The sequence below is a fragment of the Pterocles gutturalis genome, unplaced genomic scaffold (assembly GCF_000699245.1).
Source record: "Pterocles gutturalis isolate BGI_N339 unplaced genomic scaffold, ASM69924v1 scaffold31585, whole genome shotgun sequence".
NCBI lineage: Eukaryota > Metazoa > Chordata > Aves > Pterocliformes > Pteroclidae > Pterocles > Pterocles gutturalis.
This window is the reverse complement of record NW_010144347.1, coordinates 3892-18560: the sequence shown is the minus strand read 5'-3', so window position 1 is coordinate 18560 and position 14669 is coordinate 3892. Positions and strand designations below refer to the sequence as shown.

Below are 14669 nucleotides of genomic sequence, written 5' to 3'. Positions count from 1 at the left end.
AGCAAACAAACCACCTTATGGCAACCGGAGACCTTTTTCTAGCATCAACTTCCCACATTGTGATAAAAGCTCAGGGTCATCGGCCTCGGCCTGGGGGTGACATAAGGCAAAGGTGACATCCTGATGTCGGTCGGGGATGGGATACGGGGGAGTTTGCTCGACCTTCCGCTTTGGGGGAGACGCCTGCGATGGCAGCCCCCCCGGCGCGAGGCTGCTCGCCCAGCCCGCGGATCAGCGTGCGGCAGAGGGAGTGTGTGGTTAAATTTCAGAGCTGTCGCTGGATCCAGCCCAGTTCTTCCAGCAGCATAAATATCTGGCCTTCAGCACGGCTGTGGAAATTCACGTTGTGTTCTCTTGCAGATTACCTCGGTTTTCGGCTCTTGGTGCTGACATGGTCACTGAACGGTGGCTTGCGGCGACAGGCAGACGGGGACAGCAGCTCCGGAGAGGTAACGCTTCCCTTTCGCACGCGGGCGAGCTCCCAAAGCACTTTTCCTACGTGTGTTTATAAAAACTTGGGGTAGGGAAGAGCCTAGGAAGTGTGGTTTGCTTTCAGCAAGTTTCCCTTTTGTCTGCAAGCTTACACTTTCTCAAATTTCTTTTTCAATTTAAACTCTACACCTGAGTAGATTCTGAATATTATCTTTATGGCTTATGCTTAGGAGTATGCTGTGAGTATCGTGGTCTAATCCTGTTTTTCTGAGCCAACTGTTATGTTCCAATTATAGAATGTAATATTTTGTTATCTCACGGACTTTTTGCAACTGAAATTGGCTCTTCTAGATGGGGGCATAGAGATCAGGGATGGACTGGGGTAAATAATCACCTAACTGATCGGGACACAGCAGCACCGATACAACAGCCTTACTCAGAGCAAGCTGAGCGGGTTACGGCTGAGCTGGGACAGGGGTTTTAGGGAGGTGGTCGACACAGGCTCAGGGGAACATTGTCCCACCCGCAGAGCTCCGAAGTGATGCCCGAAAGTTTTCCCTGCAGTCTCCCTGCACTCAAATACTGCCTATAGTCTCTAACGGTGCCGTGGGGGTCTGCGCGCAGGAGGTGGATTTATTTTTGTCGCAACACGTGTCCAAGGTGTTTAGCTGGATGGGGATGTGGTTTTCTGTGTCTGCTCTGGCATTCAAGACATGGACTTCCAAGGATCTTGGCGGCGTGCGGAGGGGATTCTGTAACGGGCCACATGAGTCTCTGCTGCCGAGAAGAGCATTGTTGTGCAGAATTGCTTACTGGGGTGAATGGCTCTCTCCAGCGTCTTGCCTGTTGACAAATATGTATTTTTGTACACTGCGTCTTGTTGCCTTTCGGGGAATATTTTGTCTGTGGCTATTGAATGATGAACTGCAAATCTGCGAATGTTCTTAGAAGCTGAGGAATTAGCATGATGAGACTCTTGGGATCCTTCGTGCAGCGGGACCTGACACGGAAATGATTTTCTTTTAATTGTCTGAGATGATGTTACAGGGCTTATGCCTGCTGCCAGAACCCAGCCTGGCTTGCCCCGACGATGAAATTTTGGAGGTGTTGGTTTATTTTGGCATTTGTGTTAGCTCCCTTGCTTTACAGCAGGAACACCTGCCCTTGCTGATGCCCACAGATTGTCCGGCTGTGGAGCTGCTTTCTCATCAGGCGCTGCAGAGCAATCTCCGCTTTTCTGGCAGTGTCACTATTCGGAGATATACCGCTTATCGCTGCTGCCGTGATTTTGGAGACTCTGGGAAAGTCTAGACAAGCAGAAGGGATTTCCATAGTGAGTACAAATAAGATTTTCCCATTGAACTTTTTTTTTTTTTTAATTTTATACTCTGAAATGTGCCTGCATTGGCAGGATGCCTAGGAAATTATTTTTCCAAAGCAGGGTTTAGTGCAGAATGATTGATGCCAATATGAAGCCTTTTGGTCAAGGGGATTGTGAAATGCATCTTCCCCAAAATAAATGTTTTGGGATGACGTTTGCTGGAGCCCTGCTTGATTGCACAAAGGGTTCAGAGCAGAACTGACTCGAGATGTATCTTAGCTTCGGGACAGCTTCTTGAAATGCTCTGGTATTCCCTGTTACGATCGTAGCATCTGGAAAATGTCTGTGTCCTCCAAGGCTTAGCCAGGAGCTTGTGAACATCTGAGATCACTTGGGGCAGGTCATTCAAACCAGCTTTGCGAAGGGCTACGAAGAACCCGTGTGTGTCGAGGTGCTTCTCTGCGGATCCTCGTGGACAGGTTCTGCTCAAGGTGTGGGTTTTGTGGAGGCTGTGGTTTGCAGGGGAATCCTCCCCGGGGAGGAAGTGGCAGGATGAAAGCACAAGCCAGACATGTGAGCGTTCCTCGCGGTGCTGGGCCAAGCCAGAGCACATCTCTGAGGCTTGCGGAGAGCAGCAGCCAGGTAGTGTCTGTGCTGACCAGAATCCTTGCCTCCTGCTGCGTTTTCTCGTTTGCTCTGATCTTGGAGCTGGAACTTGGAATAGCAGAACGTGCACGTTCAACCCCATGATGGTGATGTGGGATGGAGGCAGGGAAGGTTCTGCTGGTTTAAATGATGAGCGTTCCTGCCTGAGCTGATGGGGAAGCATTTGTCTGTTAAGACAAACTTAACTATGAACCATCCTGATGCATAACGAGTGTCTCGTTAGGAAAGGCTTTGTCAGGGCAAAGAGAGGATGGGTGAGATGGCTTCAGAATAGCCAACGGTGCAGCCGCCTCGGCGATGGGAACCAGAGCTCAGATCCCTATCCCTGCCTTTTTACAAACATTTCTTTAATGCAATCTTGATTTAATCTAAATACAAATCTGGAATGTTTCTGCAAATGCCCAAATCTGCTTTTTCATCTTCTAAGTTGATTATATGGATTCTGCCAGAGCTGTTGGACCTTGAAACCTGTTAGCCCCACGAGGGCTGATGGTCAGAGACCCACATCTCTGCAAAAGAAATCATGTGCATGGGGTAGGTGTTATGTTGTGGGGCTTAGGGACACGGGGATCCCTGGAAAAGGGTTGTTGGGGAGCATGAGCTTGGGGCTGGAGCTCCCAGTAGAGCTCGGAGGTGGCAGTTGTTGGTCACTGCGTGTTTCCTGCTCTCTCCATACCCCCCAAAACGGTGGGAAAGACACGAGGATATTACAAAAGGCTCTAATGCTTTGCTCGAGCGTTTTGTTTTCTAGGGGCTGAGGCAGAAATCCAAATACTCAGCGCACACACTGCAGCCCTCGAATTGGCAGAGGAATCTTGGCAGGATCACGCTGACATGAGCACTGCTCGTATCGCTGCCGAAAATGCAGGGAAACCTCTATTCCTCCAGTCTTCCTGCCTGAATGTGGCCAAAAGTAGTAAGGAAACATCGTTCCCCTCCAGTTCCCTGACAGGCTGCTGAACTAGTTTGTGTAACAAAATTATTCCAACCCTCTCTGGAGTTTTCCGTATGGAGACAGATGCAGTGAAACCCTGACTCCCTCCTTTTTCCTGCTCTGTGGTTGACCTGGCGATGCAGCGAACATGGTGATTTGTTCTGACCGTTTCGGTGCTTTTTTTTGAATCATCTGAACTTGTGCCTGGGCATAATCGCTCACTGTCAGCTGCGTCCTGGGATCAGTGCAGCGTGGCTGCTGCCCAGGATATTTTGCTAAGGTCTACGAAGTCAGTAACACTTTTCTGGGACTCTGTAACAAAATTTATCAGCTGGTGCATTTTTATTTTCCTGGTTAGCCCATGGGATCTAAAACCTCTGTCTCCACAAAGAGAAGGCTTGCTACTGGTTTTGTGGGTGTTTTCCTGGATCTGGGAGCACTGGCAGCCCAGCAATACAATGTACTGGCCTGATGGGTATTTGGCTCCAGACAGCAGCCTGCACGCACGTGTTTTTGTAGGATCCAGAGCCGATGCGTTGGCTTGGTGCTCCTTTTCTACCCCTTATTGCTTTTTTTAGGGAGCTGATTGCCCCATCCATAGCAGGGGTGACACTTGCTGGTGTCCTGGTGACATTGAGGCTTTGGGAAAATCTCATCTGGATCCCGGTGTGCGCGGTGCTGCCTCGCTCGCTGCCAGCGACAGCGTGTTCCACTTGCTGCTTTCTTGGTTTTCCATTTAAAACTCTCCTGGGAGTCTGTAACACCCTGTGCCCGCTGGCTGCCTTGGGAAATGTTGTTGCTGTTCCCGTGAGCTCCTCCCTGGCCAGCCCTGTTCTATAATTACTGGTGTTCCTGAAACCAGATCCTTCCACGTGTCCCCGCTCAGGTTTGGGAGGGCGAGGGGTCTGTAAGCAAACCAAGTGCCCTGGAGTGACGCGCGAGAGGGCCGCAGGAGTTCGGGAAAGCATCGGCTTCCAGCGGCGCAGTGGGTTCTCGGAGCTGCCAACCTCCTCACCTTCGGGGTGGTGAAGGAAAGGGGAATATTTCCCCGAGAAGAAGCAGGGATGTGGGAGCTGGCACTCATGGAAGCTGCTGGAGGAGAAGAGATAGGATATGCCAGGCTGGGAAGTGGGTCCCTACCAGGAGATGGGAGCAAGCCGGTGGGTTCGGAGCCCCTGCGGACACTTCACCCTCTCTGCAGCCCCACACAAGCTGGCCCTGGCAGCGTGGGCTGGCATTGCCGCCGTGTCCCCAAAGCATTGCCACGGCTCCACAGCCACGTCTGTGTCCTGGGGCGCGGTGAATGATCCTCTTTCCTTCTCAGCCTTAATGATCTTCTCAAATAGCAACGCTTCTGTGCCATTTCCAGCTCTGAGAAGTCCCATGGTGTCACCTTTCTGGTACCTGCCTGTTTCCTGGCTGTGGTCCTCGTCGCAGCGGCTCAGACCCACGTGTCCCTCCTGCCCCTGGGTGCTCCGGGCTGTCCTGAGTTGACGGCAAGACACAAATATCGGTCAGCGATTGCCGGGATGAGACACGCCGGTTTATTTGCTGAAAATAATCCTGGAAACACTTCGGATAGGAATGTACAAAGGGAGAAGACTATCACAAGCAGCGTGGTGTGCTGACCTGGGGCCGGGGAGGCCAGACTTGCGAGCGTGACTGCAAACAGGTGTGAAAATCCGTAATCCGGGAATAAACAATGACGCCTGGCGCCGATGGATTCCTCTGTGCTTCCAAAACATGCCGTCTCCGTGAGCTAATGCCGCGAGGAAAGGAGCAGGAAGGAAGCACTGTAAAAGTGCTGGGTTTGGTTTTTTTTTGGGTGGCTTTTGTGTTTGGTTGGGGGTTGTTTTGGGATGATGGAGGAAACGGAGGTATGGGGGTTGAAGGTCGTGAAGCAGGACTTGGATAAGAGCTAACGACTGCTCAGCCCTTCGCTGCCGCCCTGCTCTTGCCCCTCTGCTGCTGGGCTCATCGGAGAAAGGTGCAGAGGGATGATTCCTGCAGAAGCATTAACCCTCTCCCAGTATCTGCCATCTCAAGATTTTGGAGCACATCCCGTGCATGCCTGGAGCTGCTGGAGCCAGGGATGTCTGCAGCTCCTGGAGGATGCATTGGAAGAGAAGAGCAGCCCGGCAGAACCCCCTTTGGCACATGGTTGTGAGTTCATTGCCCAAAGTCTGATTTTTCTTTTCTTTCTGCGACACCTTTTGCTCTCTGAAGAAACCCAGCACAGGCGAGAAAGCAGGAAGTTCTTTTGGAGCAAAATACCATGACCTGGTTTTGGGGACAACGTCAATTGTGGTACAAAAAGAGAAGAATTTGGCGAGTTTTGTAACTTTTTCTAATTTCTGCCCCCCCCCCCTTAGTGTCCCGGAAGTGGGTGAGTTAAAACACGCAGTATGATTCATTTTGGCGAGCCCGGCTGCTCAAGGCAAGCAAGGGAATCTCTTGCACCTTCTGTCACATGTTCCTGAGTAATTAGTAGCAACATGGTAATAACAGCTCCGGCAGCACCCTGCTGCTTAGTCTGCTGGTACTTGGTGAAACACAGATAACCCACAAGGACTGGACTGGGGCACGGTACAACATCTGAGCAGATGCTTCAAGGGGAAAATCATGGAAGGGCTCTTTCTTACTACCTCTAGTAGCTTATTTCTGCGTGCAGCCTGCCTTGTGGCCAAGACTGGGAGTAAGGAAGGAAGCACTTGGGTCGTAAGTGCTGCCGAGGTCTCATTAGCTAATGAGGGGCGTGTTGGTCTTTCAGGAACACAACCAAACATGTTCTCAGTGTTTGTCTCTCTTGTTCTGTGCACCTAGTTACCTTTCCTGTGTTGCAGCATCTGCTTAGCTCCTCTTCGGCTTTTATTAGTGGGAGCTGATGTGTAGGAGGAGGAACAGAAACTGGTACTTGATCAGCAGATATAGGAGGCGGTGACACAACCCAAGGGACATCTGCAGAGGGTGGCCAACAAGCAACAATCACCTTTTTTTTTTTTATGGATTCAGTTCAGTTTTTGTGGGTTGAGTATGCACTGCACGTCACAAAGCACTGCTGCACAGAGGGCTGAGTTCTCATCTCACCCCTTCCAGAAGGATTTACTTCTCTTGACTGTGAATTTGGCGAATATTTTCATGCGGAGGAGTAAAAACGCAAGCCAGAAGTGCTCCCACGGTAAATTGGTTTCCTTTCGCAATTCCTGGCAACCTCTTTTATGGTCACTTGAACAACCACTTTGAACTGATCAACTCTGTGATTTGGCCCTTGGGAGGTTTGGACTTTTTTTGGCACTTTGCTTTGCCTGGAAACTCCCGGCTTCCAGGGAGGAATCTAGTGTGGGGACACTCCAGACTACAATGGGGACTTGGTCAATCTTATCTCTATAAATATATTAGAAACAAAGGTATGTTCTCCTGGAGGGAAATGGGATCAGGCATCCTCTCCCCTTCCCCGTCATCACACCAAAATTCCCTCTTGTTTGAGCTCACACCAGTGAAAGGACACCTAAAGACGAGGTCCTGCTAATTACTAGCACTTCCTTGCTCCTGTTCTGTGGCTGTCTGGCTGCCAGCGCCCGGGTGTCTGTGTCGAAACGCACGTCCCCACGTCCCCTTCTTGTGACACTTTGCTCTGCGTGTGGGACTCCAACACTGGTGAGAAACTGGGCTTCTCCATCACATCACCCCACCACCCTCCTGCGCACAGACTGCGGGGAAACGGGCACTGCCCCGGCGGTTTGTCAGCTTCTGCTTCTCTGAGCTGGGCTCCAAGGCTGACACGCTCATCAGCGGTGAGGAGCTCTCGGGCCAAAGGGGTGCAAGCTGCAGGTTGATGAACTGAGGCTTGGATCGTGGTCAGCCCCGGAGAAGTACTAAACTTCATAGAATCCCAGGATGGTTTGTGTTGGAAGTGACCTTAAAGCCCACCCAGTGCCACCCCCTGCCATGGGCAGGGACCCCTCCCACTAAGCCAGGTTGCCCAAAGCCTTGTCCAACCTTCTTCCAGGGGGTCCACACTGAAGATTTGTCTCCTTTTATCTTTTGTTCCTGTTTTTTTTTCCTCTTCTTGTGCCATGGCTCTTCCCTCCATTCCCAGGGTACAGTTTAGCTTGGCATGGATGCCAGCTCCTGCTTCTAGGAAGGATAAACCTGTTGCGGAGCAGCCAGCAGGCATCTGCCCAAGCCAGGAGCCAGCGAACAAACCCACCCTCCGCCGGCTGCAGGCTCTCGGAGAAGAACCAGGGTCCTGGCCAGGATTGCCAAAACTCCTTGGAACAGGGATTGCAGCAAGGGCAGAGCAAGTCCCGAGGTGCTTGGCCTCTTGGTCAATCCCATCCTGTGGGAAGAGGAAGGGAAACGGCTTTGCTGGAGAAGCTAAGGGAGGAATTCATGGTCCCCATCCTTGTTTCCATTCTCTCTTTCCATCGCTGCGCTGTGACAGCTGTCGAACGGAAAAAGGGGGTGGCTGCGCCAGGCAGGAATCTGCCCCTCTCCCTGCCGCTCCAAGCTGTGCTCTGGCCACTGTCTTTTCAGCCAAGGGGAGGAGACAGAGTTATCCCTCCTCTCTGCCTGCTCCGCAGCGGGATGTGGAGGCACTGGGGCTGAGAAAGGTCCTTTGGCCACCCTCTGCCATCCCAGTGCCATCTCACGAAGATGCAGGGCTGTGACAACCCTGCCCATGGCCAAAGCAACCTCTGGGGAGTTTGGACAAACCTCTGGGGAGCTCCATCTTCCCGGGATGCCCCGCTCTGAACCGTGGGGCTCACACAGGAGCAGAGGAGCGTGTCTGAGACCTTGGCACATCTGCGTGCGGTTGGGTTTGGCTGCCAGGCTGCTGCCCCTGGCCCCGAGGGCTGGGGGTCTGCGTTTCTCTGGGGGGTCCCTCTGGGGTGGGCAGGCAATACCCCTGCCCTGCCTTTCATCCGACAGCGGCTGCCGTGGCCTTTCATCTGCTGAAAGCAGGGGGTGCAGCCTCCCATACGAAACCAATCCCTTTTCCCCCTCCTCTCCCTCTCTCTGCTGTTTGGAAAACGGGAAGGGCGAAGGGAAAGGCAGGTGTGCAAACAGCCCTCGCAGCTTCCCTCTGCCCAGGCCCCTGTGCTCTTGGCCTGCAAGGAGATATGCAAACAATACATTCAGAGCTTTCTGGTAAAAGCTTTTTCTCTCTCTGGCTCTCCAGCTGCTCTCGGAGAATGGGATCCAAATCCTTATCCTTACCCTCATGTCTGCATCCTCCTGGGAGCCTTCGCTGGAGCCTGGCGTTGCTGTCTGCGCACATCTCGCCCTCCGCTTTCCCCCTTCCCAGCCAGCCTGACGCTGAGCACGGTTTTGGGGTTGTTTTGATGGGTTTTTGGGGAACACGCTGAGCGCCACGAGCTCGCTGCCACCCCAGGAGCACAGGGCCCTGAGCAGACCCGGAGGATGGAGGACAGAGGGATGCTGCTGGAGGGATGCAGCCACCTTATTCCGACAGCGACGCGCCGTGAGGCTGCTGGGGCGAAGCGAAAGGCTGTGTCTGCGCTGGGTTTGAAGCAAGCGGCCCGTGCTGAATGCCAGAGACAAAGGAGAGCTAATGAGAAGCTCATTAAATTGCTGTTGGATGTATTTTCCACCGTAGACTAGTTTCTCGTGCCACAAGCTTCCCCCGCTAACTGCAGTTCCAGGCAATTTTCCTGATGTTTGTCCATCCATTTATATATAGCCTGCAAAACGACTGCGCTTGTTACCCTCCATCTCCGCTGAATGGGTTTTCCTGCCCGTGTGCCATGTCCCAGCGCGTGGGATGGGGGAGCGGAGGCCAAGGATAACACGGCCCCTGAATGGTCCCTCAGTGCTCCGGCGGAGGCGCGGGACGGGAGCTCTGCCCTGCCCAGCACCCCTCCGCCTGCTCCTGCTGCAAAGGAAAGCGGGGCGGCCGTGCTTGCTCATTGCCTCGAACGTACCTCTCCTTGAAACAAAGTCCTGTGGTCTGAATTCCCCGCGTGGAGGGGAAAGCAAAGCCCCCTCGCCCGTGGGAGACCCAGGCTCTGGTGCAGCCCCTGGGGTCCTGGCTTTGCAGCGCGTTTGCATTTGCGCCGTCTTTGCATTAAACCTCCCGCTTGCAGGTTTTGTCCTCTCCCTCAGCTGCTTGCTTGGTCTTGCAGGGAGCTTTGACCTTGCTCAGCACTTCCAGCTTTCTAGCGAATCCAGGGAGCTGGCTGCAGCTCAGGTTTGAAGTGCGTGGGAGGGAAAATGAGCCCAGGGAGTCCTGGGTCACTGCTGCCCTCCCCAGCAAGCCCCGTTCTTGGGGCTTGGGCAGGGGGCACAGACCATCCTGGTGCTTGGGGACACCCTGGTGTGAGTCCCCTGTGAGCAGCCTGCTCACTTCCCTCTAATGTGGGATGGAAGAGGCTTTGTCAGTTTAACTTCTGCCTGGAAATTGAGGCTGGAAGCTGGGTTTCAGTGGCTCTCCTGGTGGATATTTCTCCGTTTAAAAATAGCTCCTTTAAGGAAGGAGATGCAACTCTACGTAAACGGGGCTTGAGGTATTGATGACTCAAGCAAAAGGCAGTTCAGGAATCAAGATCTGGAGGTACATGAGCGCTGGGATGTTGCAAACACTTAGACAAGATCCGGCGTGGTTCGGAGGGAGGCGAGAACAGCTCTGCAACGGTCCCGGTACCGGCGATGCATCGCTTGCCTGGCATCAGCGTTTGGTGAGCTGTTTGGGATAGATGAAGGCAAACAAGGAGCGGAAGCACACGAGGCGAGGACGGGGCCGTTCCTCCCACAGGAAGCCCAGGATCCAGACACTGGTGGGATTGTGCGGCCGTCGCCATCGTGCTGCCGGACCCCGGGGCCGAGCACAGCCCGGCAGCTGCGCCGAGCAACAGCGACGCTTTCAACCCCGCGGCTCTTGGCAGAGGAGCCAGGGCCGGTTACAACACGAGGAGTGAAAATAAACACAAACGCTGGAACTGGCAGCGCTGTAATGGGAAGGAGCGTGAGTGCGGGGGTGGCAGGAAGCCATCAGTCTTGCAGATGGATCGCACGGGCCAGGGGCTTTCGGCCACCGCCTGCTGCTGCGCCGAGCCCAGCTCCCCCGGCATCTCCCACCCACGGGCACCGAGCCACTGATCGGTTGCTGCCCCGTCCCTGAGCTCTCCCTGGGCTGGGCGGGGATGAGGGTGAAGCTGGTGCTATCTTACTCTTTCTGGTAGTGTTGGCTCTGTCAAACCCCAGCCTTGGCTACTGTCGTGACATCCCAGGGCGGTGGCAGTTCTGGGGGACGTTGTCTGGGGCCATGTCTCTGCTATGGGGCATTAAAGCTTGGGACCCCAAGCATGTAGCGACAGGATGAGGGTAGTGGATTTAAACTGCAAGAGGGGAGATGGAGATGAGATGTGAGGAAGAAATGTTTTCCTGTTAGGGTGGTGAGGCAGTGGCCCAGGTTGCCCAGAGAAGCTGTGGATGCCCCATCCCTGGAGGGGTTCAAGGCCAGGCTGGATGAGGCTTTGGGCAACCTGGGCTAGTGGGAGGTGTCCCTGCCCATGGCAGGGGGTGGCACTGGATGGGCTTTAAGCTCCCTTCCCACCCAAACCATTCTATGATTCTATGACTCCAGGTTCCTGGGTGGTGTCTGGGCTGGTTTGTGATCTGGGTTCCATCTGCTGGGCTTTAAATACAATCTCAGCAAGGTTCTGCTTCCTTAAGTCCTACAGAGTGTCGTTTAGTGACGTTTAGAAGGGCCCAGGTTCCGCTTGTCTGCCTGGATAAGGAGAGAAGGCAGAGGAGGACCGGCGTGGTTACCCACCGCCCTGCTGCCGCGCGGGTGTTGGGCGCTGACCCCGCGCGTTTCTCCCTCTGTCCCGCAGGCTAGCAGGAACAGCCTGGTAGGGTCCATCTCGGATAGACGCGGATGATGCCAGAGCTATGACAGGGGTTGCAGTCCTGGCACTGAGCGGTGATCAATTATGGAACAACTACAGGAGGAAGTACCTGAGGTCAAGGAGGAGGAGGAGGAAGAGGAAGAGGCAGTGATGGTGGCAAGCGGAGCCTCGGACCCAACTGGAGGACCAGACAGCTCGCTGCCTTCGAGCAGCTACACAGGTGAGTGGAGCCACGGGAGCATCCAGGGCAGTGCGCTCAGCTCCAAGGGCAGAGGACCTGCCTGTGAGCGGAGTTTGGTTTGGTTTAATCTCTTCCTTTTGTGAAATAACGGACTGAGAGCCAGGCTATGGAGAGGGTTATTTCTTCCTCTGCAGTCACCGCTGGGGTTGGGAGATGGGAATTAAAAGGAGATGCAGGTAACGATGTACCCCATATGGGGAGAACTCCCAGGATGCCTGAGAACACTTCCCTGGCCATGTCTTGAAGTCCTCGGTGCAGACTGATTGTAGGAGCTGGGGGGGAAGGTTTGTTGCTGCTAAAGAGCCTTCTCCAGAGCCCCGGGCGTTCCAGCTGGGCAGCGCTGTGCCAGCCGCCTGCCAACTGGGGATTAGAAAATCTACTGGTTGGGTTTCATTGACTAGACATCAATGCCAGGGGGAAGAAATCAGCGTTGGTGGGGAGTCTCTCAGCTGCTGGGCACGCTGGGGTCACTCTTGGCTCTGTGCATGGCATCAGCGCCTGAGCTCAGAGGTTCGCTGCCCAGATGCAATACCAGTGACCGGCTGGGACAGTGCTGGAAATCCCTCGTCAGCCCCATGGCTGGAGGAGTTAGACACAACGCTGGGCTCGTGGCTGTGACATGAAAGGACATGTCCTTTGTGTTTGCAGACCTTTCGCAGAGCTCCTCTCCTTCCTTGTCGGACCAACTGCAGACGGGCTGCGAGGACGCGGCTTTGGGAGCACTGAACGTGGAGTGCAGGGTCTGCGGAGACAAAGCCTCGGGGTTTCACTACGGTGTGCACGCCTGCGAGGGCTGCAAGGTACGTACGCCCCGGGGAGGGCTGTGTTCAGCAGCACCAAGCAGCGATTAGATCCCAGGGATCACGCCAGCTCTTCAGACAAGCAGGTTTGCAGCAAAGCAGGGATGCAGGATTGAGTGATTGTAAAAAAAAATAAATCATTTGCAACCTGTCTAGAGAGCGTGAGGTATAGAGGCAGGCACACAAATACTGTCCTGGGGGAGGCAGCTGAGGTGCGTACCGCCCAAATCTTGCCCTGTTATGATTTACTTTTTAAGGGAAATCCATCTATCCCCACAGGGACCCTGGCTTTGCTTTTAAAGATGCTTTCTGTGCTGCACATCAGCAGCGAGCTGTGTATTTATCCCCCTGGGATCACTGGCTGCAGCTTGGATGTGTCTGTGAAATTCTTTCCCCCCCCAGCAGATGCCAGCAGGGCCGGGATAGTGGCCCAGGTCCTGCCAGACATTCCTGCAGGCTGGGGCTGGCCGCAGCTTGTTCCTCCATCCCTCCCTGCTGGCTGCTGCCAGAATCACACACTCGGTACCAGCACCGGACCGTAGGCTGCCCTCCGGATCCTCCCCTGCAGCCCCCTTCTCCCACCCCTCAACCTCTCCTTGGACCGAGGAAAAACCCAGGGCTCCTCCTCCGCACCCGGCTGAACCTCCGTGAGGCTCCTGGGGATAATAAACCCTCCTCGTCCCCAAACACAGGTGCTAACGCTGCTGTTCCCTTGTCCCCCTGCTCCCTGTCCCCCTCTGTGCCCCCTGCCCACAGGGTTTCTTCCGCCGGACGATCCGCATGAAGCTGGAGTACGAGAAGTGTGAGCGGAGCTGCAAGATTCAGAAAAAGAATCGGAACAAGTGTCAGTACTGCCGCTTCCAGAAATGCCTCTCGCTGGGCATGTCACATAACGGTGAGTGTCACCGCTCTCTGCAGGCCTGGCCGTGGTGCCATGGGGACATCTGCCTGGCTGTAGAGGGTTCGCTTTGTCTCGTGGCTCTCTTCTTGCAAGGGGATCCGCTTTCAAACCCAAAGCTTTGGCTCTTTGACTCTTCATCCTTTTCTTTCGCACAAGACGGGGCTGTTCGCTCCCACTGTGCAGGCTGGCTGGTGGCACAGGGCTGTCCCTTACGGGTTGACCTGGTGGGAACTGGACACACAGATTGCTCTTCTGTGCTGGGATTTTTAAACTTCAGCTTGCTCCTGGCCAAGCCAAGGTGTTCTTGGGGGAATTAGGGCTCGTGCGAGAGCCCAGAGGAACGGGGACGGGAGCTTGGCGTGGGGTTGTGCTGGTCGGGGGGGGCAGAAATGGCTGGTTCCTGGAGGTGACGATGCTGAAGGAGCTGCAGTGCTGGAGGAGTATCACCTTGCATCTCCAGCGGTCATTCCCAGTGTCCTGACCCACCACTTTTGCCCCCCCAGCAATCCGCTTTGGCCGCATGCCGGAGGCAGAGAAGAGGAAGCTGGTGGCGGGGCTGACGGCGAGTGAGATCAGCTGCCAGAACCCGCAGGTGGCCGACCTGAAAGCTTTCTCCAAGCACATTTACAACGCCTACCTGAAGAATTTCAACATGACCAAAAAGAAGGCGAGAGGTATCTTGACCGGGAAGGCCAGCGGCACCCCAGTAAGTTCCCTCCGGGTGGGGGTTGGCCATGACCAATGTCGGGGGGCTGTTCTCTGGGAGGTGCTGACCCCCCTCGTGCTGTTGCTGTTCCACATCCGCCAGTTCCCAGCTGCAGCGGGGTGGGCTCTACACGTCCTGTGCCTTACTGGGAAAATTCCTGCAGACTGGTGCGGTTATGGGTGGGGGCAGACACTGTCAGCCCCGTGGGGACGAGAAGAGCAAAGGGACAGGCAGACAAACACGAGCGTCCTTGGCAGAGCTGGCATCTCGAGTCCTCGTGGAGGGTTCCTAACTGCTGGTTTCTTTTTCAAGCAGCCTTTTGTGATCCATGACATCGACACCTTGTGGCAGGGAGAGAAGGGGCTGGTGGGGGAGGAGGTCCGGTAAAAGGAGTTGGGGGGGCACGTCTGCTCCCCCTGCCAGTGCACCACGGTGGAGACCGTGCGGGAGCTCACCGAGTTCGCCAAGAGCATCCCCAGCTTCATTGGCCTCTACTTGAACGACCAAGTGACTCTGCTCAAGTACGGGGTGCACGAGGCCATCTTCACTATGCTGGCCTCCATCATGAACAAAGATGGGCTGTTGGTGGCCAACGGGAACGGTTTCGTGACCCGCGAGTTCCTGCGTAGCCTGCGCAAGCCCTTCAACGAGATCATGGAGCCCAAATTTGAGTTTGCTGTGAAGTTCAACGCGCTGGAGCTGGATGACAGTGACCTGTCTCTGTTCGTGGCTGCCATCATCCTGTGCGGAGGTGAGCTGTTGCTCTTGGCTGTGCGGGGGTCCGGAGGGGTCCCCCC

General features: G+C 54.8%; 1 protein-coding gene across 1 annotated transcript in view; it reads left to right on the top strand.

Annotated features, from left to right (window-relative positions):
• The first annotated feature begins 11207 nt into the window (after positions 1-11207).
• Positions 11208-14669, top strand: part of PPARD (peroxisome proliferator-activated receptor delta) — a 4075-nt gene continuing 613 nt past the window's right edge. Inside the window, 5 exon segments of the mRNA XM_010085077.1 lie at positions 11208-11444; positions 12114-12265; positions 13022-13160; positions 13670-13872; positions 14188-14623. Of these exon segments, the coding sequence (XP_010083379.1) occupies positions 11309-11444; positions 12114-12265; positions 13022-13160; positions 13670-13872; positions 14188-14623 (1066 nt within the window). The 5' untranslated portion in view covers positions 11208-11308.